This window comes from Prunus persica, chromosome G3, assembly GCF_000346465.2.
Source record: "Prunus persica cultivar Lovell chromosome G3, Prunus_persica_NCBIv2, whole genome shotgun sequence".
Classification (NCBI taxonomy): Eukaryota; Viridiplantae; Streptophyta; class Magnoliopsida; order Rosales; family Rosaceae; genus Prunus; species Prunus persica.
Window position 1 is genome coordinate 21,984,313 of NC_034011.1, and position 26,438 is coordinate 22,010,750.

The following is a 26,438-nucleotide window of genomic DNA, read 5'->3' on the forward strand; positions in this document are numbered from 1 at the left end:
AGGTGCGTAATTTACAAGAAAGAAAAACAGAATTCGGTGAATGTACATTGAAGCAAAGCAACAACTGTTTGGTGTCAATCAAACATCACCCCACACACGCAAACCAACCAAAGTAAAACCTGAAGAAATTGAATTTCTTCTCAGATATTTCCCATTTTAGATATATGTGTTTTTTTTTTCTTTCAGTATAACTGAAATTACAGAGAATGAGGATTTCTTACACACTCAAATAAGATGTTATGGAGATTCAACTTGTTTTTAGTAACCAAGAAAGAAAATTTCCCAACTCATTTTTTTCAGTTTGATGCAATGTCTTAATATAAACTTTTTCGGTGATATTAACGAAATAAACAAACTCACAAGAAAACTTATATGTGTAACGATAAATTTATGTCAGCATATAACGCGGTGCTACTGTCACACAAGATCACCACACACCACTTATATAAGACCCGAAAATACGTGTAGTGTAGCAATGAAAGACGGCAATCAGGAGTAATTGGTCCATACTATTACCGGTCAACTGTCCCGTTAAAGTAGTCACATTGATAGCAAAAGGTAGTTGTAACTGAAAAAGAAGCAAAAAAGCAAAAGAAAAAAGAAGAAAAAAGAAAATGAAAACACAATGCAAAGCATATTCTAAAAATACCCACAAGTCATGAAAATATGAGAGCAACAGAAGCAGCTTTTCATTTTCCATGGCCTTTACAGAACAAGAGCCTTTCACTTGCTGTTGAGGCCATCCCCCCTACCTTCACCATAACCATAACCATCCGTTTAAAGAAACCAAAAAACATTCAGCTTCAAGATTGATTTGACTGTTGTTCAAGCTTTCTAGCTTTGCCGATCGATCATTTATATATTTATCTATAGTCGAGAAATTAAGAAAATGGTGCACCACCACTTCACCCTCAGGCGAAGAGTTAAACGCCGCGTTACGTTGCTCCGCCGCTGCATTAAACGTGTCATGGATCGGCTGCTCATGTCTTGCCTAGGAAAGCCGGTCCGGTACCGGGTGTTGCCAGTTTCCGCCGTTATGTCCCCGAATCAAACCCCTTCTTCCACTTTCGCGCCGTCATCGTCATCGTCGCCGAAATCAAGGGAGATCCTCTGTCGTCCTCACCATCAAAACAAGAGTACTAGCCGTCGTCAAAACCCTGAATCCAAGGACGATTTGGTAGCCTTGAAGATTAGCCTCTTGGGGGACAGCCAAATTGGAAAGACTAGCTTTTTGGTAATTAATAATTTACCAAACTTGGTATTCGTACATGGTACGAACTCGTATATCATACGAACAAAATATGTGTTCGTGTGTCTCGTTATACAATTTCGTACCATGTAACATTCTCATTCTTCTTTTTTATTTTCATGTGCTAATTAAATTTGGTTGATCAGGTAAAGTATGTAGGGGACGATGAGAAGGAAGAAGGAGGAGAGACAGAGGCGACAGGATTAAATTTGATGGACAAGACATTGTTGGTCAGCGGTGCGCGTATTTCCTATAGTATTTGGGAAGTTGGAGGTATACAAATATTGATTGTAATCTCATGATTTTATTTCGTTTTATTTACGATTTAATTTTTGAGTTAGTTTACATAAATATGTTTTAATTTTTGGTGCAGGTGATTTAAAATCCCAGGATAATATTCCGGTTGCTTGCAAGGACTCTGTAGCTATTTTGTTCATGTTTGATTTAACAAGCCGGTGTACACTAAATAGGTGTGTTTGATGTTTCATTAGACTAATGTTGTTTCGATTAGCATTCTTAATCCTTTCGATAATTACATACGAACAAATGTCTGAGGAATTTAATTTCTGGGATTGCAGTGTCATAACATGGTATCACCAAGCAAGGAAATGGAATCAGGTAACTTTTCCACATAAAATGCATCGAATTTTCTTCGAAGTTATGTTTTTATAATGATTACATCGTCTGTTAATCTTGTTTTATGGTTGTTTTGCAGGCGGCAATCCCAATATTAGTTGGAACCAAGTTTGATGATTTCATCCAACTCCCCATTGATTTGCAATGGACAATTGCAAGTCAGGTAAGGTTATATGCTTTTAATAAACAAAATACAATACAATAGCATCATTTTAGTCATCTCCAGTTGTTGGCGCTACTCATATATATATATATATATATATATATATATATATATATATTTTTTCTTTAGAGAGAAACTCGACGGTACGAGGAGAAAGCCCCACTCATGTTTAGGAATTCTCAATCCACTTAATCGTTTATACATATGTGTTTAGTGAAAGAACATCAAATTATTAGGGGCCTAAGCTAACTAGTTGGGTGAGCTTGAAGTAATCTTTGTAGAATAATAAACACTGACAAAAAGAGATCACGAGAATATGGAGACATCCAGGTCAATGCTCAACAGAAAATGGAAGCTAGAAGAGCCTTCTATTCAAATTCAATCTGGGGTGGGGCACGAACACTAACCAACCAATTCAAAACTTTATGGAAAATTTTCAATGCAAAACTTAAAGTGAACCACGGGTGGGCCAAGAAATCCTTAGAACATAGGCTCCTCCCCTGGTCCCCCTGTTCACAATTCATCAGGATTTCACCTACTTTTGATTCAAAAACAATGGATTCAATACCCACCCATTTCAAGGAGAGTACGGAGTTTGAGTTGTGATATGGTCGGTCGTCCACCATCGCGTGGATGATTTATGACAGTTGAAATGAGACTCATAATGCATCGACTGACAGTAACGTTCTTCTTTTTTGTTTAACACGAAACCGCTTGAACTTTTAGAATCTACCACTTCATCATCCAAATGCGTAACATCATTTGAGCAATTTGTGCTCCAGTTTAAGGATTTCAATTGGGAAATATATTGAAGCTGAAGTTTGATATCTATGTCTAACTCTGTGTGCAGGCAAGAGCATATGCAAAGGCCCTCAACGCAACACTTTTCTTTTCGAGTGCAACTTACAACATAAACGTGAACAAAATCTTCAAATTCATAACGGCCAAGCTCTTCGACTTGCCATGGACCGTGGAGCGCAATCTCACCATTGGAGAGCCTATTATTGATTTCTAGGGTTGTATTTTGTAAATAGGAGGATCTCTCTTATCTCTCTAGCCCCAAAAGAAGATACAAACAGTCAAACAGGTCGGTTCCTGCAGGCTGGGAGTTGTCATAGTCGTCGTCAGTCTGATAACAATTTGGGTTTCGTTTTTTTCCATTTCATGAGTTTTCCTTTACTGGTTCTGTTTCATGATTTGGAGAACTGGAGAGGCGGACAGCCCACATCTCCATATATCAATAAAGTTTTGTTGAAGAAAATTGTGGAGGGAGTTCGAAAATGAAAGAAAGAAAAAAATCACAAGTTTTGCTACAATTTCAGTCCATATCTAATGATCATGCAAATCAAAGTCAAAACCAGCATATCTCAGACGGTAGTGATGCATAGTTTTCTTTAACCTACAACAATGGCAGATAATGATAACAGTAAGAGAATACTAAGAAAAGAAGAAGAGAGAAGAAGAAGGAAGAAGAAGTCTGAGAATAGAAGGCTTTGTATTGATTATTGTTGAGAATGATTACAATGGAATGGTACTTATGTAGTAAACTAACAGACTCCCTTAACAAACTAATAGATTCTCTTAACACTCTAACAGACTCTTAACAAACAAACAGAACACGCGCCATTCAATATGAATATATGGTTATCAGATAAAGCTCTCAAAGCGTTTGAATGGGAGATCCAGTTATAGGGAAGAGAAAAACAACCATGACACTCATGTAATAGAAGACAACTTTAAGTTGGTGGTTCAAATAGAAATCAAATAAGCTGCTGAGTTCAACTGTCGGTATAGTTAGAGCATATGAAGCCGTAATCTTAGCGGCACTCCAACATTATATTATTTAGACAAGAGATAACAAAAATTGGAAATTTGGAGACAAGCCAACCTAAAAACGAAATTGTTTACGAAGCCAAGGTGGTTTTACTCCAGTTTCACCTCTCTAGTCGGGGGATCCAGCTGCAAATATGTATATGGCTCTGTTGGTTCCTCCCTGCAGGGCAGCACAAGCACTTTAGAAAGGCAGCATAAGTGGTAGTGAATGATGTAACTGATACAGTATCACATAACATATAACTATATCTATGTAATTATATGTATAGAATGAATTGGGACAGCATTTCGAAGGTCAATCATACCCAGGCTTGGATCGCATGCACTGCCAGAAGAGCTTAAATGGCCCTGGAACTGTCTTAAATGGGTTGCCCTCAAAACAAGCCTACACAATACACAGGCAAGATCAACTGATAAAAATGGTAGGGAACACTAGTAATGGAGAGTTCAAAACATTCAAACCATTTAATCCTCTCTGGCAGATAACCAAAATGAGAAAATATTCAAGCCTTTTAATACGACTTTGGGGCAGTAGCTAAACAAGGCATCAAGAGTGGAAAGTTTTCAAAGTCACTACTAAAAAAAATAAAAATTAATCAATGCAAACTCTCCACGTCCTTTGTCAATCTGATCATCCCTTAGTATCACCAAAGTCAAGCTTAAATCTAAAGACTTGATCATGGCACCTTCACATTGAAGATGAATCCTCTTCCCATTGAGCTTATTTTCCTCACTTCCACAAACCAACATCTGCAACGCCCTCTCCCTAATCACTATGAGCTATGCGAGTGTTGTTTTAGATTGATTCTAAAGGAGGAAAAACATTGTGAATTATTAGGGGGAAAAAGGGTGTTCCATTTTACCATATACTATAACTTACAAATATAAGTGTTATACAAAGTATATAGCGGGAGCTTGAATTAAAAAGCAGGTTTAATTTCAACTTTGACAGATGACCAAATTCTTTTAAAAGAGAAATTTAATCAAATATGTATACTGATAGACAGTCAGGCCAAAAGTTTTTCAATTGAAACTCCAACTTATATCAAGCACAAACATTGAATTGAACTCAAATCCATCAAACGTGAGCAGGTGAAAGTGTTTGAGCTGAAAAACGCTTCCACTTCACTTCCTCATACCCAAAATCATCAAACCAATTAAACCCAAAACCCCATCTAAACATTTTAACCAAGCCCACCCACCCACATAAGCAATTAGAATGGCAATTGAGCCAAGAAAAAACTGAAAAATTCCAACCCAATTCTTGAATCTCATTCTTACGACAGAAATTTAAAGAATTTAATCAAGAACACTAACATTTGTGTATAAAAGATAGTTGAATATCTCATATAAGCATCAGAGATGTGAATTCAGAAAAGAAAAGCACACAGGGGGTTTTGTGTTACTTGGATGACGTCCTCGGCTCGGTCATTGCAGCGATGGGCCTTAGGTTCACGATGATCTCCCTCTGGCCTCCCCCATGGGCTCTCTCTCCTTGGCACCGGTCGAGTCTCGCTCATCGTGAAGGTAATGCAGTTCAACTTCAAGCTTCAGACTTTGCTCTTTCGTCCCAATTCTATAATAAACATTGATAAAACGGCGTCGTGTCGCACGTAGGAGAGTGTTTTTCTTTTCTTGGGAAAGTGCTCTCCAAATAAAAGCATCAAATAGTAAATAACACTATAACGTTAGCAAATAGTTTCTCTGTTTGAAAAAAAAAAAAGGCAAAAAAAAAAAAGGGTCCTATTCTATTGATATCATCACTATGAGACCTCTTCATGTGATTTTATCTGTGCAGTAACATTCTATGTGATTTTATTTTATAAATTCACTTCTTTAAAAAAAAAAAAATTATAAATTGATATGCTAACTACTATAATGTATGGGATCAATGATCGAACTTAGGTAAAAGAGACAGACACATTACTTTAACTAACTGTACGAGATCAAAGATCAAAAACGGGATCAAGGATCAAAATTATTTCCTAAACTTGAGTTTATTGGTATGAAATTGATGCTACTCATCTTTAATTTCCTTTTTTCCATTTGGTTAATTTTGGAATATGAGAATGTTTTTGCCAAGTACATTCCATAACCAAACATTTCGAATGTCCCAAACATGTCATCTAATAAGAGTTGATGTCTGTGCGTGTGAGTGAGTCAAAACGTCCCCATATAAATTTCACCCCATGTTGATATTCAACGTCCCAAGATCCTCATTTTGCTACCATTCTCATTTCTCCCTGGCTAGCTATTTTCCATTCCTCGCAAACATAGCTAGGCCAAACCTCCAAACTTCACCAACAAAAAAATGGGTGTTCTTGTCAAGCTCATTGATGCCTTGCTCTTCCTCTTGCTCCTGGCGATTGCTTTTGAAAAGCCATTGATCGAAGCACAAGCATGTCTCCCCGGCGACCTCTACCCCAACATTCTGGTGGACCTCAGGAACTGGTATGCCCGCGAGTCGGGCGACTATCTCATGACGGAGATGCCCGATTTCTATGTCGGGATCATGTGGGTTGAGCTTGTTTTTCAATTGCCTCTCGTGTTCATCAACCTTTATGGAATCTTGACTGGCAAACCTTGGTTCAACATCACGTGCTTGAGCTATGGCATCTCTCTTTTCACTTCTATGGTAATTCTTAAATCCTTTTTAATAGACATGCGGCTCATATTAGAGAGATCATACACAAAATAGTGGTTAATTAAAATAATATATGTAACGACTTCTCGACATGTTATATATAATAGATCGAGATTCGTGTCAATTAATTAATCTTGCACTAATTGTTATTGTTTCTCTCCATTGTCTTGAATTTTCAGGTGCCTATATTTGCAGAATTGACGGGGTCAGGAAGGGCACCTGATAAGCTCTTGACTCTGTATTTTTCTTTCTTGAGTTTAGGTGTTTTGGCCATACTGCGTGGGCTGCTACCAACCTCATCAACCAGGTCTTCTGCAACCATAGGCAAGAGACCTGCTTCCGGTAGGAAGAAGAAAGTTTAAATTTTTACTCTGCAACTCAAAAGTTCTGTGATCTTGATGATCCATCTCATTGTGAGAGCAACATTGTGATTGCCATTTGCCTAGCTTGTGTCTAGTTCAGAAGATTTATATAATCGTATGGAGGAAACATATCTGGAGAACAAAATGTTCTGATTTTTGTAGAACGGTATGTTTGCCAAGAACAATTTATGAGATGCATTATTAGAGAAGAGTTTGACTATTATATATGTGTCAAATTGTCCAACAATAATAAAAAATTTGCTGAAACTAACATGCATGTTAGTGATGGATTATAGAACAAAGACCAACCTGTACAAACACATATTTAAATATGGCAGTAGACTTTACCCAACTAGCCTCCCAACATCTCCAGGATCTAGTTTTGCATTATCACACAGAGAAACAGAGCGAAACAGAGCAAAAACAGAGCCTCAAAAGGTCACAACAAAAATGGATGCTTTAGTGAAGACAATCGACGCCATACTCTTTGTGATGTTTGCCATAACTGCAGTGAACGCGGTGCTGATAGACGTCCAGTTGTGTCTGCCAGCAAGCTTCTTCTCAAGCTCGCTGGCGGAGCTCAAAAACTGGTACGTCCGTGAGTTCGAGGATTATCTTGGCAAAGAGAAGCCTCATTTCTTCCTTGGCCTCATATGGGTTGAGCTCGTATTCCAGTGGCCTCTTCTGGTCGCCAACTTGTATGGGATTTGGGCCGCTAAACCATGGTACAACACCACCTGCTTGGCCTATGGCGCCTCTTTCTTCACCACCATGGTAAACTTGCGTGTGTGTGTTTTTTTTTATAGCGAAAAGTCACATTTGATTCTTATAGTTTAATTTGGGCAATTTGATCCGTGTAGTTTAATTTTGAAATTTTCATCCGAATTTCACAGAATTTATAACATGTCCTTGAATTGGGAGGAATTTAAAACCCTAGGGATAAAATTGACAGAATTGAAATTACAAGAACTAAAATGGTAAAACAGAAAACTACACTGATCAAAGATGACTTTTTCGCCTTTCTTCTTTTTTTATGATATGTCAAATTAGTTGAGATTTTAATCAAATTGATTTTGATTAATGTTACATATTTTCTGGCTTATGGCTTGGTACAAATTGCAGGGCGCTATATTAGCAGAGCTCATAGGGTCGGGCAAGGCATCTAATAAAATGTTAAAGTTGTACTACCCTGCTATGGGGTTTGCTCTCCTGGCCATCCTGCGGGGGCTGCTCCCTCCTCCGTCCGCCACTTCTTCAACCGGTGGCAGAGGAACAACCAAAAGGGTCGGCCCACCAAAGAATAAGAAGATGATTTAGAACTCAAATCTTTCATCAATTTTCCTTTTGTCAATTCTTTTTCCCTTGAGGGAGACACATTCCTCCTGCTTCTTGTTCAACCTTAGTGAACTTGTAACATTGTGTGAAAGGTTTTAAACGTTGATGGATTTGTATCAAACGTTTTTTTTTTTTTTATTGAGAGTAGCATAAGTATTGATGAAACTCTTGTCATGAATCATTGGAAGGTTTTGGGAATTGGATTCATCATCTTGGATGACAATTGCAAAGGAACAGTTTACTTAGAAAAGACGACAATCCTTGATTGAAAGAAAAAAAAAAAAAAAAACGACGATCTTATAACTCAACATAAGAATATGTATATATTTTTTAAATTAAAGTAAGAACTTTCATTCATATGGAAGCAATAGTAATACAAACAGAGCTCCTCTAGTGCTATAAAGTGGCCTCATTAAAAACCTTGCCATAAAAACCTCCAGTGGAGGAAATCCGGTCAAGAAAAAAGAGTACCACAGCACGACATTACATTAAAAAAAAAAAACTATCCCCATGTCTATCTTTTTCAACATAAGAATATTGAAGTACAGGTGAAGGAGACTATCATCGATGGCAGTAACATAACTAAAATCTTCTAAGTCGGACACAAAAAACCTAAAATCTTCTAAGTAAACCGACAAAAAGAAAAGAAATAACCAGAATTTTTTTTTTTCTTTTTTTTTTTTTTTTTTTCTTTTTTTCTTTTTTTTTTTTTTTTTTTTTTCTTTTTCCGTGAAGATGCAAAACAAAAGGAAAAAAAAAAAGACAAGAAAGAAAGAAAAGGCGATCATCCTCTTGTATTCTGTCATGAAGACAGAAGTAGCTCAAATTTCGTTCCAGCAGTCGATCAAATCAGTCTTCCTCAGAATGTTTACGTCCATACTCAGCAACACTTGAAAGCCTTGGGCTTCCACTCTGTCTTCATGGCCGGGGCTGCTCGTCTTCCACTTAAACCACCATTAGAAGCATTATACACAACCGACCCACCATCAAACTCAACAGCAACATCATCGCCATATACGTTCTTTACTAGCAGGCTTTCCATGAATTCCTTCTCCTCCAAGGAAACTTGAGTTTGCGGGTTTGTCGTTGAGCCTGCAGAAACCGGAAGCCACCTTTGCCACTCATTACGTCGTCGTATCATGTGACCATGCACTTCTACACGAGTTGAGCGCTGCATCAGAACATCAAGGATAAATGGTATGTTTGTGCACATTCTCTTGAGCTTGTTAAATTCAGCAACGTTGGATATCGGAACCCATCCTTTGTTATCCATCAGTGATCTCAAGAAATAATCCTTGCAAAGATTTTCATCACTGAAATAGTATTCCACTTGTTGAACAATTTTGTTCCTCAAAGTCTGCATGTTAAACTGCGGAAGACCTTGATCGTACACGAATGGTACCGGAGGAGGACCATAACAAAACCCAACACCATGATGCACAGGAATGTTGTTAAACCCTAATTGGTGATACTGAGGAGATTGCCAACTCCAATGGCCACCACCAGAAAAATTACTTGGCTCATAATATTGCGGTTGGTAAAATACTGGGTGATGCAGAGAAGCTTGAACAGGAACATGAGGCAGATGATGTTGCGGCGGTGGTTGATGGAGGTGAGGCGAGAGGGGTGAAAAAGGCTTCGCATCAGCAGAAAGCTTTGTGGCAGCGTAGGGCTTCATTGGCCTGCTTTTTGAGGTTTTTTTGACACTTTACAACAAGAGCAAAAAGAATGGAAAAGTTGAATGCATAGCTGGGGTTTTTTATAGGTTTAGTCTTTTGCCTGATTCTTATGGGAAATCTTTTTCTGTTTCCTATTAGGATTCGTTCTTAACTTTATTTTTCACAGTTTTTTTGACCTTTCCACCACGCAACTTTGATTTCCTCTTTTTTTGACCGAGTATTTCCTGTTCAAAGTCAGGAGAAGATTTGACTGCACAAACGACTCGAGTCCAAAACAAACGACAACAACAACAACAAAACGACTAGGCGTCCGCAAAGCAACCTAACATATTAAGAAACGACACGCCGTCAGATTAGGAAATTTGACTTGAGATCCCATTATGCATACGTCTCCTCCATCGCACACAAGGTTTCACAGAGCAAACCGAAAGCTCCATTGAAGCAGAGACAGAAACATCGTAAAGTAGGAAGCAAAAATATATATAACCTCAAGAATCCAAAATGGGTGCTTTGGTGAAGCTTGTTGACGCCACACTCTTCGTCTTCTTCTTCGTAATTGCGCTTGCAGCGCCCTTAATCGACGCGCAGACATGCCTGCCTCAGAGCCTCTTCCCAAACGTGTTGGTTCAGCTCAAGAGCTGGTACGCGCGCCAATATGGCGATTATCTCGTGACCCAGAAGCCCCATTTCTTTGTTGGGATCGTTTGGCTCGAGCTGCTCTTTCAGTGGCCTCTTTCAATTGCCAACCTGTACGGAATTTTAGCTGCCAAGTCTTGGTTCAACACCACCTGCTTGATCTATGGCGTTTCTGTGTTCACTTCCATGGTAAAGTTTGCTTCTTTCTTTTAATACATTGTTAACTTATAATCAATTTGTTGTTTTTGTTTGGTTTTATAACTTGGGTTTGTTAGATCTCTTTTCTTTTTCTCGTTTTCCATTGAGCTAATTTCTTATTTTCTTGTTATATATCTTCCCAAACCAGTAATTTTATAGGATTTTGGATAGGTTAATTGTAGTAACAAATAAGAGGGTGGTTTAATAAGTCAAGCTGTTGGTTTTAGAGTGATTAAATTCATACATCTAAAAATACGAAGAAGCAAATGAAGTGAATAAGTGGGTGGTTGAAGGAGACACATTCGTCCTGATGCTTGTTTCAAATCCTGCAATGAGACTATATAACTTAAAAATTACAAATTGCCTGACAGAATTAGCCAGCTAAGAGAATTCTGAAAATATGTTACTTGGTTTCTCTGTTAGAATCAATGAAATTCTACCAAACTCTGATGATGGCATTTGGCCAATCTGGTTGTATAGTTGGAAACCCCCGGAACTCATCCAGTATGTTATCAGATTTTATCTGGTAAACGCTCATTTTAAGCTTGCATTGGATAAGAAACGAAACACCGCCGCAGGTGTGCAGGTGAGCAATATCTTAAGGCCACATGAATATTGTTGAACTGTTAATAATTACCCCTAAACACTGCCTAACTATGAACTAATGGTGCTGAGAATTGTAATTGGGTTATGGGAGGTGGAGTTCTTCTGGTTTCTGCACCACATACAGAGTCTGGAATATCGAAATTCTGTTTCTTATTGGATTGTCTACACCTTTCTTCAAACTTTTTTTTATCTTAACGCTTGTTTGTTTTGTGAAAATTTCAGGTTACTATATTATCAGAACTGGTTCAGTCCGGCAAGGCTTCTGATAAGCTGTTGTATATGTACTTCCCTTTTCTGGGGTTAGGTGTTTTGGCCATACTGCGTGGGCTGCTGCCACCATCCAGCACGACCAGTTCGGGGATTGGCAAGAGACCTACATTGGGTAGGAAAAAGAAGGCTTGAGATACAACTAACTGACTGACTGAGATTTTGTAAGAGTGTGTCATATTTGTCACTTTATGACATTGAATCCACAATGTATCGATGAAACTCTTCTAATGGATGATTGGAAGGTTTTGACAATTGTGTTTCAGTTTAGCGCATGCTTGATGTTCACCTCTTTAGAGATTGTATGTGAATAATCTGGTGAGTTTCTCCCTTCATCTCTTACTTCAACAAAGAGGTCAGAGTGTTCATTAGACGTTGCTGGTTTTACCTTCTGTAGGGAATATCTCTGTTCTGCGCATATTTTTGTTTGAGCTGGCTGCTTGCTGCTGCTGCTCTCTTGTTAGTAATTTATCAAATTTTTGGGGGGAAGGTAAAATAGAGATATAACATATAACTATCTCTTAACGACGTCTTAAATCTCGTATCCAGATTGATTTCATCCTTGTATACCGAGGAGGATTAACTTAGGAACTCTGTCAGTAATGTACGTGCCCTGCTGCTGTGATTACGAAGGAGCTTTATGTAAGAGTTTTCTTGGTGACCTGAAGTATCCATGTCTTTACGGGGACCTGTTTTTAACATGCTTGTTAAAAACAGGTGAAAAGTTCATGTCCAACATGGTTAAAAGTTTTCAATTTGACTCACTTTCACTTTTACTTGCAAGATAGCTAGTGCAGAAAGGACATCATTTTATGAGAATATTAATTGCAACCACATCTCCAAGGACTCACTACCATGAAGCGAAGCAAAGCAAAGCACAGATAGATGGCATTATGTATTGCTGTACCAGAACCCAGCAGCTTGCTTTCCTGTCTCTGCATCTATGGCATATATTAATATCTTATGAAGTCTCGATATACAATCAGAACCAAAAAAATGAAGAGTGGTTGCGTGGGAACCCCATCTTTCCCATTTATTCCAACTTCTACTTTTCTACTTTTCTACTTTTCTACTTTTCTACTTTTCTACTCTTTCATTTGCATGCACCAACTAGGAGAGTACAATTAGTAGAAACTCATTGAGCGTTTCAGAAAGATTCGCATTTCCAGTTGTCATGGGCTCTCAAAGTGCTCACCCCAAAACAGCTTTTTTATGAGTTTGGGATAATTTTAGCTCGACAAGACATGTACCAACCAATTTGCTAGCAATCAGTGAGATCCCTTGACAGCAATTTATTTTACTTTTTTCATTATTTAAAGGTCAAAAAGTTAATTACTTTTCGGTCCATGCTAAAGGTGGGTCCCACCTTACCACATCATCAAAAGTATTGGGTAAATAATTCATGTGTACGAATTATAAAAATATCATTGCCATGTCATCAATTTTAACAGATTTTTGAATGGAATTAATGATATTGGATAACGTTGAATATCAAACCTTAATTAACGGGGCAAAGTTAGTCACTTTAACTTTTAAGGGGTAAAGTAAGGTTTTACTGTAATTTCGGGGGGCACCGCTGTGAACTAACCTTAATTATCTAGATAAATTTTCAAGAATGCTGGCATAACAATCATTGGGATAAAATTTGTTGACTTTTGATTTCCTTCCCCGACAACGAAAGGACCAAGATTGATTCTATACGTATTGTAACATATGTTAGCCAGCAAAGGGGAAAAAAACGTCTTGACGTTTTTGGTTTTTAATCAACCCCTTGTATTATTACAAGTACAAAAATAAAAGATAATTTTTTATCTTTGAATGGGAGTTGTTATTGGCACCCAAGAAAATTTTCGGGTTCTACTCGAACATAAAATTATAAGTGAAAAATAACTTTTTCAAAATGCCAATAACAACTCTATTGAATTCGTAATGGCCCAAACTAAAAGTAACTTAATAACAAAACCAGCAAATATCTAAATTCAATAAAGACACAACACTTAGAAAGAAAATTACCTAAGCAAAAGCCTTTTTTTTTTTTTTTTTAAATTTCCCAAAAAGAAATCTTAAACGATCCGACATAGAAAAGCAATATCCATTGCAAAACCCTAATCCTGAATCCAAGGTTGAAGAAAAGTGAAAGGAAAGTTCAAATATCCTAAAAATAAGGTCTTAAGCGCTTAATTTGCCTTTAACATTGTTCGAGGAAGTCAAATCCCGAACCCCTAATCTCTTAATTAAGTTACAAATTAAGGATCATGTAAGGTGCGCTCTTGACTTCTCTCTCTCCTCCTGTGTATAAGCCCAAATCCCTTACCACCATCTGTGTCTGTGTTTCTCTCCTTTCACCTTCCTTTCTCCACCTCAAAACACTGCAAAAAACACACAAATAATTATTAAACAGACCAAACTAAGAATTCGTTGTAACATGTGTAAAAAATGTAACATATGTGACATGTAATTACTTTACCTAAAAATTAACTAAAGTTATGTCATGAAATTCATGCAGTGTCGCAAGACAATGCAGCTTTGATCCTCTCCACAGTGCAAGCAATCAGATTGTTAACTGTTGCCACCGACCCGAGAGAGAGCTTGGCGGTGGGGACAGAATCAACCAGAATCTGAAAGGCAACAGTGAGAAGGGAACCACCAGAGCCAGAATCCCCCATGCCTCCTCCATCTGGAAGGATGGCAAAGCCAGAAGGAAGAAGAGCAACATAGTCAGGGTCACTCCCATTTAGTACCACATTCATGGCAACAATGTCCACTGGAGCATAAATCACAAAGGAAGCTGTTTGGTCTGTACAGCTCTCTTGCAGTATCAGCATGTTGCTCTGGCTTGAATTCGCACTCTACAAAATCCAGTTCATTTTTAAAAGGGCAAGGTTAATAATTTATCAATTGTGATTAAGAGCAGAATATGGATTAATTAAGAAAATTAAAATAATTATAACAATAAGATCAAGCTACATTTACTCGCAGTAGAGAGACGCAATTTCCAGTATCGCGACCATTAGCAATGTGTGCCATTTCTTGAACAATTCCACCATTGGAAAGAATGTCCCACTGCAAACACAAGTGATCATGAAGCACAAGTAATTAGTCGAACCAATTTCTATATGTATTTCTTGAATAATTTTACATCTTGGTTTTTCTCGGATTGACCGAAAAGAAAACAAGACCACACATTTTTCTTTTTCTGAAAAAAACATGTTTCCATATTAGGAGTGATGTGAAAATCATACACATTTTCCTTTTTAAGAAACATTACTTGAAATGTGCATGTGATTTCCATATATGCTGGCATCCATATATATAGCTAGCTTTGATTGTATTTAACAAGTTATAGTTATGGTTCATGTACTAGGTTTGGTACATTATTCTGAGATCTATACATCATCCTAAGAATCGAAGGATAATTAACTCACATACCTCATTACGAGAGTTCTCATCACGGAGGAATTCAAATACCCTTTTGGGAGGAACTGGAAGCCAGAAAGATGTGGCGGCGCTGAGCACAATACCGGGAGGCCTGCCAGGGTCATCCACGCTCTTTCGGGTCATCACCCGAACATCATCAGCCCCGGTCCCAGACAGCGTTGTCCATGTGTGAGTGGTTGATGCGCTTACTCCAGCACAGAAGCTTATGACCATCCTTTCAGCCAATTTTAACATGCTTTTTCTGCCTTCTTGATTTGTAATCACTAATTAATCATGCATTTAAAAAAAATAAGGCTTAATTAATGAATCCACGTGCATGCACGCATGCTATATTAGACATATGCAATCTTTTAAGAGGACGTCTCGCGTGTTAGACAATACTACAACATAGAAGCATAGCCCCACACAAAATTTTCTCACCATACATACAGAAAAAAAATTGGTTACACTGTAAATTATATTGTTCTTACCACCAACATCACCAGTAGGGATGTTTGATGCCAGGGCACTGGCAAGACGTTCACATTGACGGTCCAAGGTAGCAACCCATCGTTTTGCCCCAAATGCGTTGCCGGAGTTAACCAGCTGCTTGTACAGATTGTGAACACCACGTTCATCCACATCGACATGCTCAACCCATGTAACCTAAAGCACCAAAAGTTATAAAATTAAATGACAAATAATGTAATGAGTTAAATTACATGATGCAAGTCAAATATGAATCAGGATTGGTATATATATATATATATATATTAGTGTGTTTAATTATTAATTACATTACCTTTGAGTATCCATTTGGCATTTCTTGGATGAGACATCCAGAGGGCCTTCTTTGGCATGACCTTGGTGCAGGATTAGGGCGCAGAGTGTCCAAGGAGACATCTACCACAGCCCAAGTGCCATCAATATGCTGTTTGCAGTACCTCACATAATAACTCTCACGAGTTGGAACAAGTGGTGAGGGTACTTGAAATTCTGCCGTCATCTACCAAATCACAAATAATATATCCAATCCAAACATATAATTAACCACGACAAGATAATGTTATTAAAAATATTTAATGACAAGGGAGAAGATAATAGAATTGTGAAAGTAGATATATATTATACCACTTGCAAGGCTCCATTGTAATTTCCAGCCACTCCAGTTGACAGCACTTCCAGAGTCATAGCTCTCGACACAATCCCAGAAAACACAGTCGACCACTGATTCTAAACAAGATAATAAGTAAAACAAAAAATGATTAGGGTTTATGCTATTCCTCTATTTAAAGATATAATTAATATTTGTTCAATGTTGATGATACAAGTAAATAAGCTTACCACATCCATGAGAATCTCAACAAGGTTGATGTGGTTCATGATAACTACAGCGCTCTCGCGCGAAGCTTCACATTTGAAATGATTGCTTGGTTTTGGAGCAACACGAGGGAATGTTCTGATATACTCATCTTCATTGAACACGGTGGTGTTGCCATCAAGGCTGGTCATCCACAAGGGTTCACCCATTTGAGCCATTCTGATTAGCTCTTCCATGGCTGCCACTGCAATCTCGATTATCAGTGGTTTGTCTGCCTCATTAGGTCCACTGATAGATCTCAGAAGGTCTCCACCTCCATACATCTCTCCTGCCATGCCCGGCTGACCCCCGAAGCTCCCAACCCCAAGATCAAGTGGACTGCGAGAAGGAACAGGTGAAGACAGAAGAGGGTAATTCCCAACTGGTTTGCCTACATACTTCGCAGCTATTGCTGATATACGGTCAATCTGCACAGTAAAGGAAATAAATTAACAGTCTGGCGACATCTAAGGTGCCGCGTATCTGATAAGAGAACGTTACCCTTCTTCGAAATGACATAATAGGTAAAATATCCATGAATAATAAATGTCATCGATATTATCTAAATTCTTTAATTTCTATACCTCTTCTCGTAATCGAGCATTTTCAAGTCTCAGATGGTGTTCGTCAAATGACATCTCTCCGATAGCTGTCGGGCCACCACAATTGGGACAAGAGGCACTGCCTAGGGCTTCTCTGTACCTCATGTTATCGGCACGAAGCTTTTCGTTTTCGTTACGAAGTTGTGTGTTCTCATGACGCTCGTGCTGAGTCTGTCAAAAAACATTAAAGAAAATAATAAATAAAACAAAGTTGTGTATATTCCCAAAACCCATTTTAATTAAGAACCTGTCATGAACAAAACATTTTATACCTTCATTTGGGTGCGCTTATTTTGAAACCAAAATTTCACTTGTAATGGTTCCAAACCTAATTCCCGGCTCAGTTCCTTCCTCTGCTTGTCATCTGGGTGGGGACACTCCTTGAAGAAACTAAAACCAAAAAAAAAAAAAAACAGAACATTAATTCATAGTTTTAATTTTGTTTTTTTTAAAGGACCATTATGAACTCATTAACAAGAGCTTGTTTGGGGAGATGTGAGCTTAAATACTACTCACGCTTCCATTTCTTGGATCTGATGCTGAGTGTGGCGGTGGTAACGCTTTTTTTTCGGGCGAGGATCTTGGTCGTCACCGGAACCGCCCTCCGGGTTGTCGCTGCCGGATTTGGTAGCGCTGTCGAAGTCATCCTCTCGGATTCGGGCAATGTCGCTCTCTGATGTGTTTTGGGCCATGTCCAGCGGGTGCAGATGGCCAGCTTCCATCAAGTTTGGCTGGAACATATCCAGAGAGCTTTAAGATTTTGATTTTGATCCCAAGGCTTAGCAAGCTTATGGTTTCTCAATCTAAAAAAAAAACAAGAAAGAAGAACGCATACACATACATTTATATATGGACATGGACATCTCAAAATGTACCACTCAAAAATGTACGAGAAAATGTATATGGAGCTAGCCCATGAGTTGGTCCATATTAAAATACTATTTGAAAGAAAGAAAAAAATTGTACAAGAAAAACGCGTTGAACTTAGATCTCTGTGCCTCTGTGTGTGTAGAGAAAAGCATTACGACTTTTTTCTAATATCGAGACGGATTTTGCCACAAAAAGAAAATTTTGGACTACCTGAGGTCAAACCCGAGAACCGCGATCAAATTAAAATGTTAAATTAAGTACCGTTTAGAGAGATGAAGAGGGAGAAGAAATTAAAATTAGGAAAATGGATCTGAAATCTAATTGAAATATTTTCTTGGTTCAGAAATAACTTGTTTTGGATAAAATAGCGAAATAATTGGGAAAATTTAGATCTAAATTAGCCTTGAAAAGCAAAGAATTGGATATATAAATTAATATTCCAATTAGACAACAAACTCAAATTAAGCACACTGACCTGACCAAGAGTAAGTCCTGAAGATGATCCAAAGCCGCTAATATTCCCATTGCTACCAATCATCGACGGCATGTTTCGTGCCGGAATCATAAGCCCGGCCGGCATAATTCAAACCCTGGAAAATGCCCAAATATACACCTGAATTTGCAAATTTTTTAGAGGTTATAATTTCTCACACATCAATGTAGGGGGTGTTCTATTTGAGCTTGTTTCAGGTTCTGCGAGGCTGATCTGGACAAAGGGCTAAAGCGATCTTTTCATGTGAAAAACAAAGAGACAAGGAGCTGACAAAATGGGTTTTTGTCTTTGCACACTCTCACACTTACTCTTAAGCCATATCTATCTGGTTTTTTTTGGTTTTGTACGTAGGTGAAGAAATAGAGAGAAAGAATATGAAGAAATTGAGATAAGGGTTGACGATTGTTATACGGCTTTTGATGGACCAAAAATCAGTCTAGACCCAAATGAAAAAACACACATAACGCCCACGAATATCTCGGAGTATGCAACAGTAACACCCAAGTTTCCTTATTTGCTTGTCGTGACCTAGCTGCACTAACACAAAATGCCAAATAAAATTTTGAAAAAATTGTTAGATACGTTACAAATATTTGAGAACACAGAAGGGTTATCGGACAAATTAAAAGACATGAGAGTACATGCAAAATCTGAGCTGGAAAAATATGTACCAGTGTATGTATATGATGTTGCGTGCGCCTGATCAAAAGCCCTAGAAAGAGAGGGGCTTTGGATCTGGATTTGGGCTGAACTTGGTGCCGGGAAACCACTGTTTGGTGACACAAAAAGTGGTTTTCCGGCGTACGGGTTTCGGTGTATTAGAGGTTTGTATATGGTATGTAGTACTAATAGGTTTTGGAAGTTGAAGGTGAAGAAGAGGAAGGAGAAGAAGATGAAGATGAAGAGAAGTGATTCAGGAAAGGGAGAAGGCCAAGGAAGGGGAAAGGGGGGCAGAGGGAGAAAAGTATGGCAGCGAGGAGTAATTACAGAGCGTATTGAGAGGGTGCAATTGCATTTAATGGTGGGAGAGAAAGGTGTAATTGCTATGAGAGAGAACGAGAGAGATATAGAGAGAGAGAGATAGAGATGTAGAGAGAGATAGATATAGAGAGAGCATTTTGGGGTGTGTTTAATTTTCCTCTAGGAGAGGAGATGGTGCAATGGATGACGGCTACCAAACTCTAATTTTTTTTTCCCCAACCTATTTGCTGCCTAGTATTTGAATTTTTACTACCCATTAATTCCTGCAACTTTATAGTATTGGAATCTTTTTCAAACGTACTTATTTTTCCTATGGATAAAATCATATTCCCCATGGTGAAGAAGGGAATACAGTTTTACTGGTATGAAATTGTAAGTTGTTGGTGCTCTTGGTTTTTTGGTTTTTGCATGCTGTGAACTACTCAATAACGCTTGGTTTCCCATGTATTGATTCATAGAAAGTCATGAGGTATGAGGGTGAAAGAAAGTATTGATTAGATGTTAGTATCAGTCGCTCATATATGGATAGGTAATTGTGAGTCATAGGTTAATGCAAATTTTTATTATGCAATATCAATATATGGTTGCCAGTTACCTATGCACGTTTGGGTCATTGACGTGCACATGTTAAATTCCTTGAGTTATTAAACTTAGATTGGATTGATGAAGTAATGAAAATGTAATCCACCACATTAAATCGTTATTATTTTGTTTGTCAACGTGTTTGGTGCGCGTTTTGATATGTAAAAAGTATTGAGATATGAGATTTACTAGCAAGAGTCGCCTACGTATAAGTAGGTAATTCTCTATTGTAAAACAATGTTGATCATACCATGAAATTTGTTAATAAACGATTGTCAATCATTCATGCATGTGTGGGTGACTTGATAAAATCCATTCAATTATTATAATTTATATGGCGATCATGAAACTGATACACAACATTAAATTATTATATATTAAGATCTTCACATCCACGCGCATGTGAGTATTCTTACCAACACGTGGATGGTCTGCTCTGATCTACCATATTAGAATTTGATCATCCAATTCAAAATGAATTCGAATTGGGTGGGGATCAGGGACCAAGATCTTTTTAAGCACTCAAAGTTTTTATTTTTCAATATGGGACAAATACTCTCAACAAATTCATGTAAAAAAATCATTGAGATAGGATGGCATGTTGATACAGAGAAAGCATTAAGATATATGAGCTTTGCTATATCATCCACATTAACAAACAATTGTCAATCACCTACGCAAAGCATCTCTAGCTAGAATCGTATATTTTGGGGAACATAGTTTTCCAAATTTTCTAAAATACTTACTTATTATTAGCTATTAAAAGGGTGAAGGGGAGCGGTAAGGGAGCTCCATGGAGGCTGGCCCCGAGTATTGGTGATTCAAGCGCACATTAGCAAAATTCATTGGTTTATTATACTTAGATTGTATTGATGAAGTAGTCAAATATGATTCACCAAATTGATGATGGGTATTGAGACAATATATAGATTAGTCCAACATGTATGATATTTATTAATCACATGCTTCATAGACAAAAGATTATTGAATTCAAGTATGTGAGAGTAAATATGGTACAAAGAAATGGTATGTGGTAACAAAGTTTCTTGAATTTATGTTATCTAATACCAATTTACGTAATAAACACAGAAATCTAATTCATATCAATTAAGAGAAACATACAATCTTAAAAATTATGGTCCACAAGGTACAAAAAATATTTTAGATAAAATTTAAAAACTATAAAGATGTAATAAAGTGATGTCGAAAACAACGAAATTACGATAGAATTGGAAACTAAAAACGACATTGAGACATTTTTTAAATGGAAAAACACATGAGTACAAGTTGACAGTATGGATTTTATATACAACAAAAATACGAGTATGAATTTTAGCATGAAATATTATATAAAAATTCATATAGAGTCTATTTGAAAAGAAAATTTCAAAACTAGCCACTTGTTATTTTCTAATTGGTTCTTAGTGTGTAAAAATTTTAAAATAACCAATTAGAAAATGACAAGTGGCTAATTTTGAGGGTTTTTTTCTTCAAATAAGCTCTATAAGGGTTTTTTTGTTTGGGGAAAGCACAACCAGGTTAACAGGTTGTCCAACCAAAGCACAATCCCGTACTAGATGCAATTCATATTGCAAGCTAGCCTTCCTTAAGAAGATAATGTCCAACTAAGAAATATTTCCTCTAAAAGTTATAATAAAATAAAAAAAAAATTCCTGAAATTTAATGAACCAAACAATATTCATCTTTAATAATGAATTTGATATCCAAAGTTTGGTTTGCATATAATATCAATGTCGATTATACCCATTAACACAAGTGTTCCAATATATAATACACTTGGACTGTGACGTGAAGCAATGACAACAATAATGATCTTTGTCGAAATTAAGTATATATGATAATGAACCCTTGGTGTACATATTTAAATTCTGTAAAAAATAGTGTACCTTTTTTTATTATTTTTTTATTTTTTTAAGGTTGATGGCAATTAGTTTTGTAAAATAATCCATGTTCCATTAACTATTTCTAGCCCAACAATGACACACACGAAAGAGAAACCTTCATGGTTTGACCATGGCATATTAATTAGGTCCCTTTCACTTTTACATAGCCATTAGAAAAACAAGCTAGCAAAGGTTGATTTGCACGCACCAATAAACACAGGATGCAATATGAGATTGCTGATGTGTGTCTCACGTGAATAACATGGTTTTTTTTTTACAAGAGAACATAAGTTACGCATACTATTATTGTGTCATGAGATTTTAAACCTGAGATTACTAGACTGTAAATTAAGGCCATTTTTCATTAGGTTAGACTCCATTAACCCCACTTTGCGATCAAAAGATGCCTTCAATTCAATTCCTCATTTATCAAAATAATAATAATAATAATAATAATAATATCATGCATGAAATCTCAGGGTTTAAATACGTTTATACTTGTCGCACGTGAGAAGGTTGGTAGAAGTGGAACTTGTGTGATTGATTTCCATGGAATGCAGAGGAGACAGAGTAACCACCCCCCCCTCCCTCTACAAATCTTCTTCTCTGGCAATAAATGAGACTGAGCAACACAGGGTCTGCATGGCAAATGCCATTTACTACGTTCATGCCTCTCTTGCATTATTGCATACCATAACCCCTTCGATCTCACATAATTTACCAACTATACATTTTTCTACCTTATCCACAATCCTTGTAATTCTTTTTATTATTATTAACCAATTCCCATAACATAAATAGAAATATCTCGTACAATATTATATGATCAAATTAAGTCAATAATAATATACTAGTATTTGTTCTTTTTTTATAATACATATACATAATTCTATTTCTTTTATTTTAATTTGGGAATTTTTATGAAAGAGCACAAAAATTCACGTAGTTGAAATAGTTATTTATCACATTGTAATAGTAAAAATATGAAATTCATAACTAACAATAATAACTCTATTTACAGTCGTCATGAAAGGAACTGTCTGTTATTAACACTCTAAAGAAATAATTATATACTTCTGGAGATACAATTTGACCTTTAGTTAAATTATTTTTGTTCCTGTATAATCATTGATCCACAATCAAATTTCCAACTAGCTCCAAGTCCTGTGACATCATTGGTATCTATTTGAACTTTGAAAAAAAGCCACTTTTGTATATCAACATCATTTGGTTGGGCACGAAATACCGGTTTTGAAGTTTGAACAAGAGTCAAACGCTGCGTTCCATTCGATACGAAATTAGAAATCCGGCAGCCACTCGTAGCCAACCAGGACCAGCTACCATACGTTAGGGAAGGAAAGGTGGGTCCCATACAAAACTGCAAGTCAAATGGCAGTGATCGGAATTCTGGAATGAGTTGATTTAGGATTTACAATAAACTTTATTTTTCTAGTGGTATGAAAGTTCAAAATTGCGGGTTTGTTACTCATTAGATTTTTGAAATTAATTTGGTTACTCGAAAATCATGATAGTTGGTTGTTGCTATAAAGAGACAACTTGATTGTGCTCTTGTAGAAATGAATTTCGATTTAGAAACATGCAATCATGAACTCCTTCATATGGTTGACTATAAAATACAGTGTTTCTATTTAAACTTCACACTTTTTTTTGTTCAGTTCAATACTTAAATCATTAAGCTATTAAGTTTTATTATTGTGTAAAAGGACAAAAAAAGTCATCCAACTTAATACTTAACCCTATTATATCTATACAAACACCTCATATCCATCGCCATCACCACTCTTCATATTAAGTTTTAGAAAAATTACAAACTCCTCTATACCCTAACCCTCCGTTTGGATGAGGAAAAATAATTCGGAATTTAACTAAAAGTCGGGAATTTAAGAGGAGAAATTGACAATTCTCTGGTTTGGCAACTTAAATGCGTAACTTATTAAATGATGCGCGGAAAAAATCATGGAATTGAGGCATCAAATTTCCGAGTTTAATTTCCACCAAAATAGGCGTCATTTCACAATTTTCATAGTGCGAGAATTCATATTTTCCAGTGTGCCAAAACTTACATTAAAAAAAAAAACCCGCCAATCTTTTCATTAAAAAAAAAAAAAAAAAGGTGCCAAACTAAAAACAGCATCAAAAACCTATGACACCCTGGACAACAGATTGCCTTGTCGCTTTATAAAAAAAAAGAAGCTACGAGCTAGAGAAGTAAGGAGCATCATAAAAAAGCTGCGAGCTAGAGAAGTAAGGAGAAGGAATTCTTCTTGGGTTACACGTCTCTCTGGATCAAGTTTGAAGGTTAGTCTTCAAGCCTTTCTCTCCTTCAATTTATATTTTTCTATTTCAGGGTTACCATGGTTTCTGAATGGCTATCAAAATTGGGTGTTTCTGACTAAATTTATGAATGCGTTGAATGGATTTTGTGATCTTTGCGGCACTATGACTGGATTTTTTTGGAAGTTTTAACAAAATAGTCTATGCCCATGGATATTGTTATGTGATTTGTGTTTATGGTACAACTCTGTAGTTGTTTGCTAGCTTTATCATTTTGTGTTATCGCCTTGTTCTGTAGTTATTTGTTAGCTTTATCTCTTTGTATGAGCCATTAGATGTTGATTATAAGTTGCACCAACTTGCCCGTAAGCTGCACGTTGGCCAAGGTTCTCCTTGATTCTTTGGGACCTGAATTAAGTCTTATGATAGTGATTCATTGATTTCATCGTTTATTCATTTGAAGAGTTTATCCGTTCTGATACTAAGAACCTTGATCCAGCAGAGGTATATGCTAAAGTTCAAGTAGTACCAGGTCTTACTGAAAATGAACAACTCAAAGCATGTGCTTGGCTGATAGAAAATGACAAACAATTTCATATGCTGAAAGCACTTCCAATTGAGGAGAAAAAAAAGTATGTTGCTGATGTTCATTGCACGTAGGGAGTGATTTGGTTTGTTAATGTGATTTGTTTGTTTACGTTGAGTTATTTAGTTAATCAAATGATATGTTATTTTATACTTCGAGGAATACCTTCTACGTCGGTTATTAGTTTTTTTTGTTCTTTTGAAATATTTAATTTATGTCATTTATAATTTACACGAGCTATCCAAACATTGAATTTTCAATTTCTGTCATTTACAAAATTCGACATACATAAATCCAAACACTGAAATCTTCAATTGCCAGAAATTGAAATGACGGAAATCTAAATTGCATCATTTTAAAATTCTACGTAATTTGCAATTCCTTCATCCAAACGGAGTGTAATTTCTTCACAAACACATTTGACAACAGTGTTTTTATCTCTTTAAGTAATGTGAGATTGAGGTGAACTTAGATTGGTGAGGAGCAAGATAATGGGTTGTCGGGTGTGGGGTGTGAAGTTGATGAGTTTTTTTTTTAATTTTTTTATTCTGCTCGGTGTGTATTTAGGGGTAGTTCGGGAAGATAGTGGGGTTTTCTTAGAAATTGTGAAATTTTGAATTAAAAATTAGGGTGAACTTAGAATATGGGGTGAACAAAAAGAAGTGCGGAGTTTAAATAGAAAAACTCATAAAATATAATATTTATTAAATTTTTTGTTGGGCCATTTCTAATCGGATTTTCAAAATAACCAAATCGATTTCAAGTACAATGTCATTTTTAATTAAGATGTTTTTTTATAAATAAAAAATCAGTAAGAGTTTGGTCGTACAATAAAGTTTGATTTTAACCCTTTTAATTTAGGACATTATTTTAAATACATATATATATACAAATTGATAGTCCTGATCTCTTGAACTACAGGGGTCCAAGAGATTTGTGGTCACTCACCGTTGGATGTAAATTCAACGGTACACTCACTCTTGCACTCCTTTTAAGAAACTTTTTTGAACCATTGGATTAATATCCAACGGTGGGTGACTATAATCTCTTGGACTCCTGTAGTTCAAGAGATCGGGACTATACAAATTGATGTTGTATCTTGTTACGACTTCTTTGTTTGAGAACCAAACTTATTCGAATTCTAACTTATTATCTCACTTTCTTTTGCCACTTGAACTTGTCTTAAAGGCCACTTGGACTTGTCTTAAAGGCTTATATTGTTGAGAAGCTTAGAGACTTTATAAATTGAATGAAATAAAGTGCAGTCTTGTAGGGGAGACTTTTTTTTGTTGAGAAATTCTAGGATTACATTCATAATTCAACTAAAAAATTCACTAGTCATAAAAGGACTAATACAAACTAGCCACAAAGGGTCATTACAATAACGAAGCAATCTAACATTAAAATTAAGACAATATAGGGCTCATCCACTAACGATCACGCATGATTAAAGAAACTTTGGCATAGATATCCCAACAAAAAGTGCAAATTCATAGCAACCAAAAAGATATAAAGTTTGAAAAAAATAAGCCATAACAATGCAAAGAAAACTCACACAAGAGAGGTGAAAAGTTCTCACAAAAGAGAGGTGAAAAACTCTCATAAAAAGATAGGTGAAAATTACACAAAATCTGAAGAGTCTCTACAACTTATTTCAAACATAAAGAAACCGCAAAAAAAATAATGGTAGAGATCCAACACCAAAACACATGTAGAAATCAGACACCAAAACGTATCAAG

At 36.6% G+C, this 26,438-nt stretch overlaps 6 protein-coding genes across 9 annotated transcripts; 4 read left to right on the forward strand and 2 right to left on the reverse strand.

Moving 5' to 3' along the window:
• LOC18783704 (septum-promoting GTP-binding protein 1) lies at positions 394 to 3,364 on the forward strand. Its single transcript, XM_020560442.1, has 6 exons — positions 394 to 1,234; positions 1,396 to 1,522; positions 1,623 to 1,719; positions 1,828 to 1,867; positions 1,965 to 2,048; positions 2,899 to 3,364. Exons 1-6 carry the CDS (start codon positions 890 to 892, stop codon positions 3,061 to 3,063), a joined length of 858 nt encoding a protein of 285 aa, XP_020416031.1. The 5' UTR covers positions 394 to 889; the 3' UTR covers positions 3,064 to 3,364.
• Positions 3,527 to 5,503, reverse strand: LOC18782506. The gene is made up of 3 exons (XM_007215141.2): positions 5,288 to 5,503; positions 4,187 to 4,266; positions 3,527 to 4,041 (listed from the first exon to the last, which is right to left on the reverse strand). The coding sequence occupies exons 1-3, from the start codon at positions 5,399 to 5,401 to the stop codon at positions 3,972 to 3,974; spliced, it is 264 nt and encodes an 87-aa protein (XP_007215203.1). The 5' UTR covers positions 5,402 to 5,503; the 3' UTR covers positions 3,527 to 3,971.
• On the forward strand, positions 6,000 to 6,887 carry LOC18781914 (transmembrane protein 97). Its single transcript, XM_007216268.2, has 2 exons — positions 6,000 to 6,516; positions 6,705 to 6,887. The coding sequence occupies exons 1-2, from the start codon at positions 6,193 to 6,195 to the stop codon at positions 6,885 to 6,887; spliced, it is 507 nt and encodes a 168-aa protein (XP_007216330.1). The 5' UTR covers positions 6,000 to 6,192.
• LOC18782977 (transmembrane protein 97) lies at positions 7,333 to 8,530 on the forward strand. Its single transcript, XM_007217730.2, has 2 exons — positions 7,333 to 7,661; positions 8,010 to 8,530. Exons 1-2 carry the CDS (start codon positions 7,338 to 7,340, stop codon positions 8,202 to 8,204), a joined length of 519 nt encoding a protein of 172 aa, XP_007217792.2. The 5' UTR covers positions 7,333 to 7,337; the 3' UTR covers positions 8,205 to 8,530.
• Positions 10,284 to 12,026, forward strand: LOC18782921 (transmembrane protein 97). The gene is made up of 2 exons (XM_007215013.2): positions 10,284 to 10,726; positions 11,564 to 12,026. The coding sequence occupies exons 1-2, from the start codon at positions 10,403 to 10,405 to the stop codon at positions 11,741 to 11,743; spliced, it is 504 nt and encodes a 167-aa protein (XP_007215075.1). The 5' UTR covers positions 10,284 to 10,402; the 3' UTR covers positions 11,744 to 12,026.
• Positions 13,618 to 19,624, reverse strand: LOC18781795 (homeobox-leucine zipper protein HDG2). Of its 4 annotated transcripts, none has more exons than XM_020560912.1 (13): positions 19,022 to 19,624; positions 18,333 to 18,882; positions 17,504 to 17,718; positions 17,260 to 17,377; positions 16,970 to 17,158; positions 16,370 to 16,813; positions 16,157 to 16,258; positions 15,828 to 16,031; positions 15,517 to 15,691; positions 15,038 to 15,309; positions 14,582 to 14,671; positions 14,076 to 14,457; positions 13,618 to 13,977 (listed from the first exon to the last, which is right to left on the reverse strand). In XM_020560912.1, exons 2-12 carry the CDS (start codon positions 18,435 to 18,437, stop codon positions 14,107 to 14,109), a joined length of 2,265 nt encoding a protein of 754 aa, XP_020416501.1. In that variant the 5' UTR covers positions 18,438 to 18,882; positions 19,022 to 19,624; the 3' UTR covers positions 13,618 to 13,977; positions 14,076 to 14,106. The 4 variants fall into 4 exon arrangements, with proteins under 4 accessions (XP_020416501.1, XP_007217584.1, XP_020416500.1 ...); XM_007217522.2 differs by having other exon boundaries at positions 14,576 to 14,671; positions 18,333 to 18,447; positions 19,022 to 19,622; XM_020560911.1 differs by having other exon boundaries at positions 14,576 to 14,671; positions 19,022 to 19,622.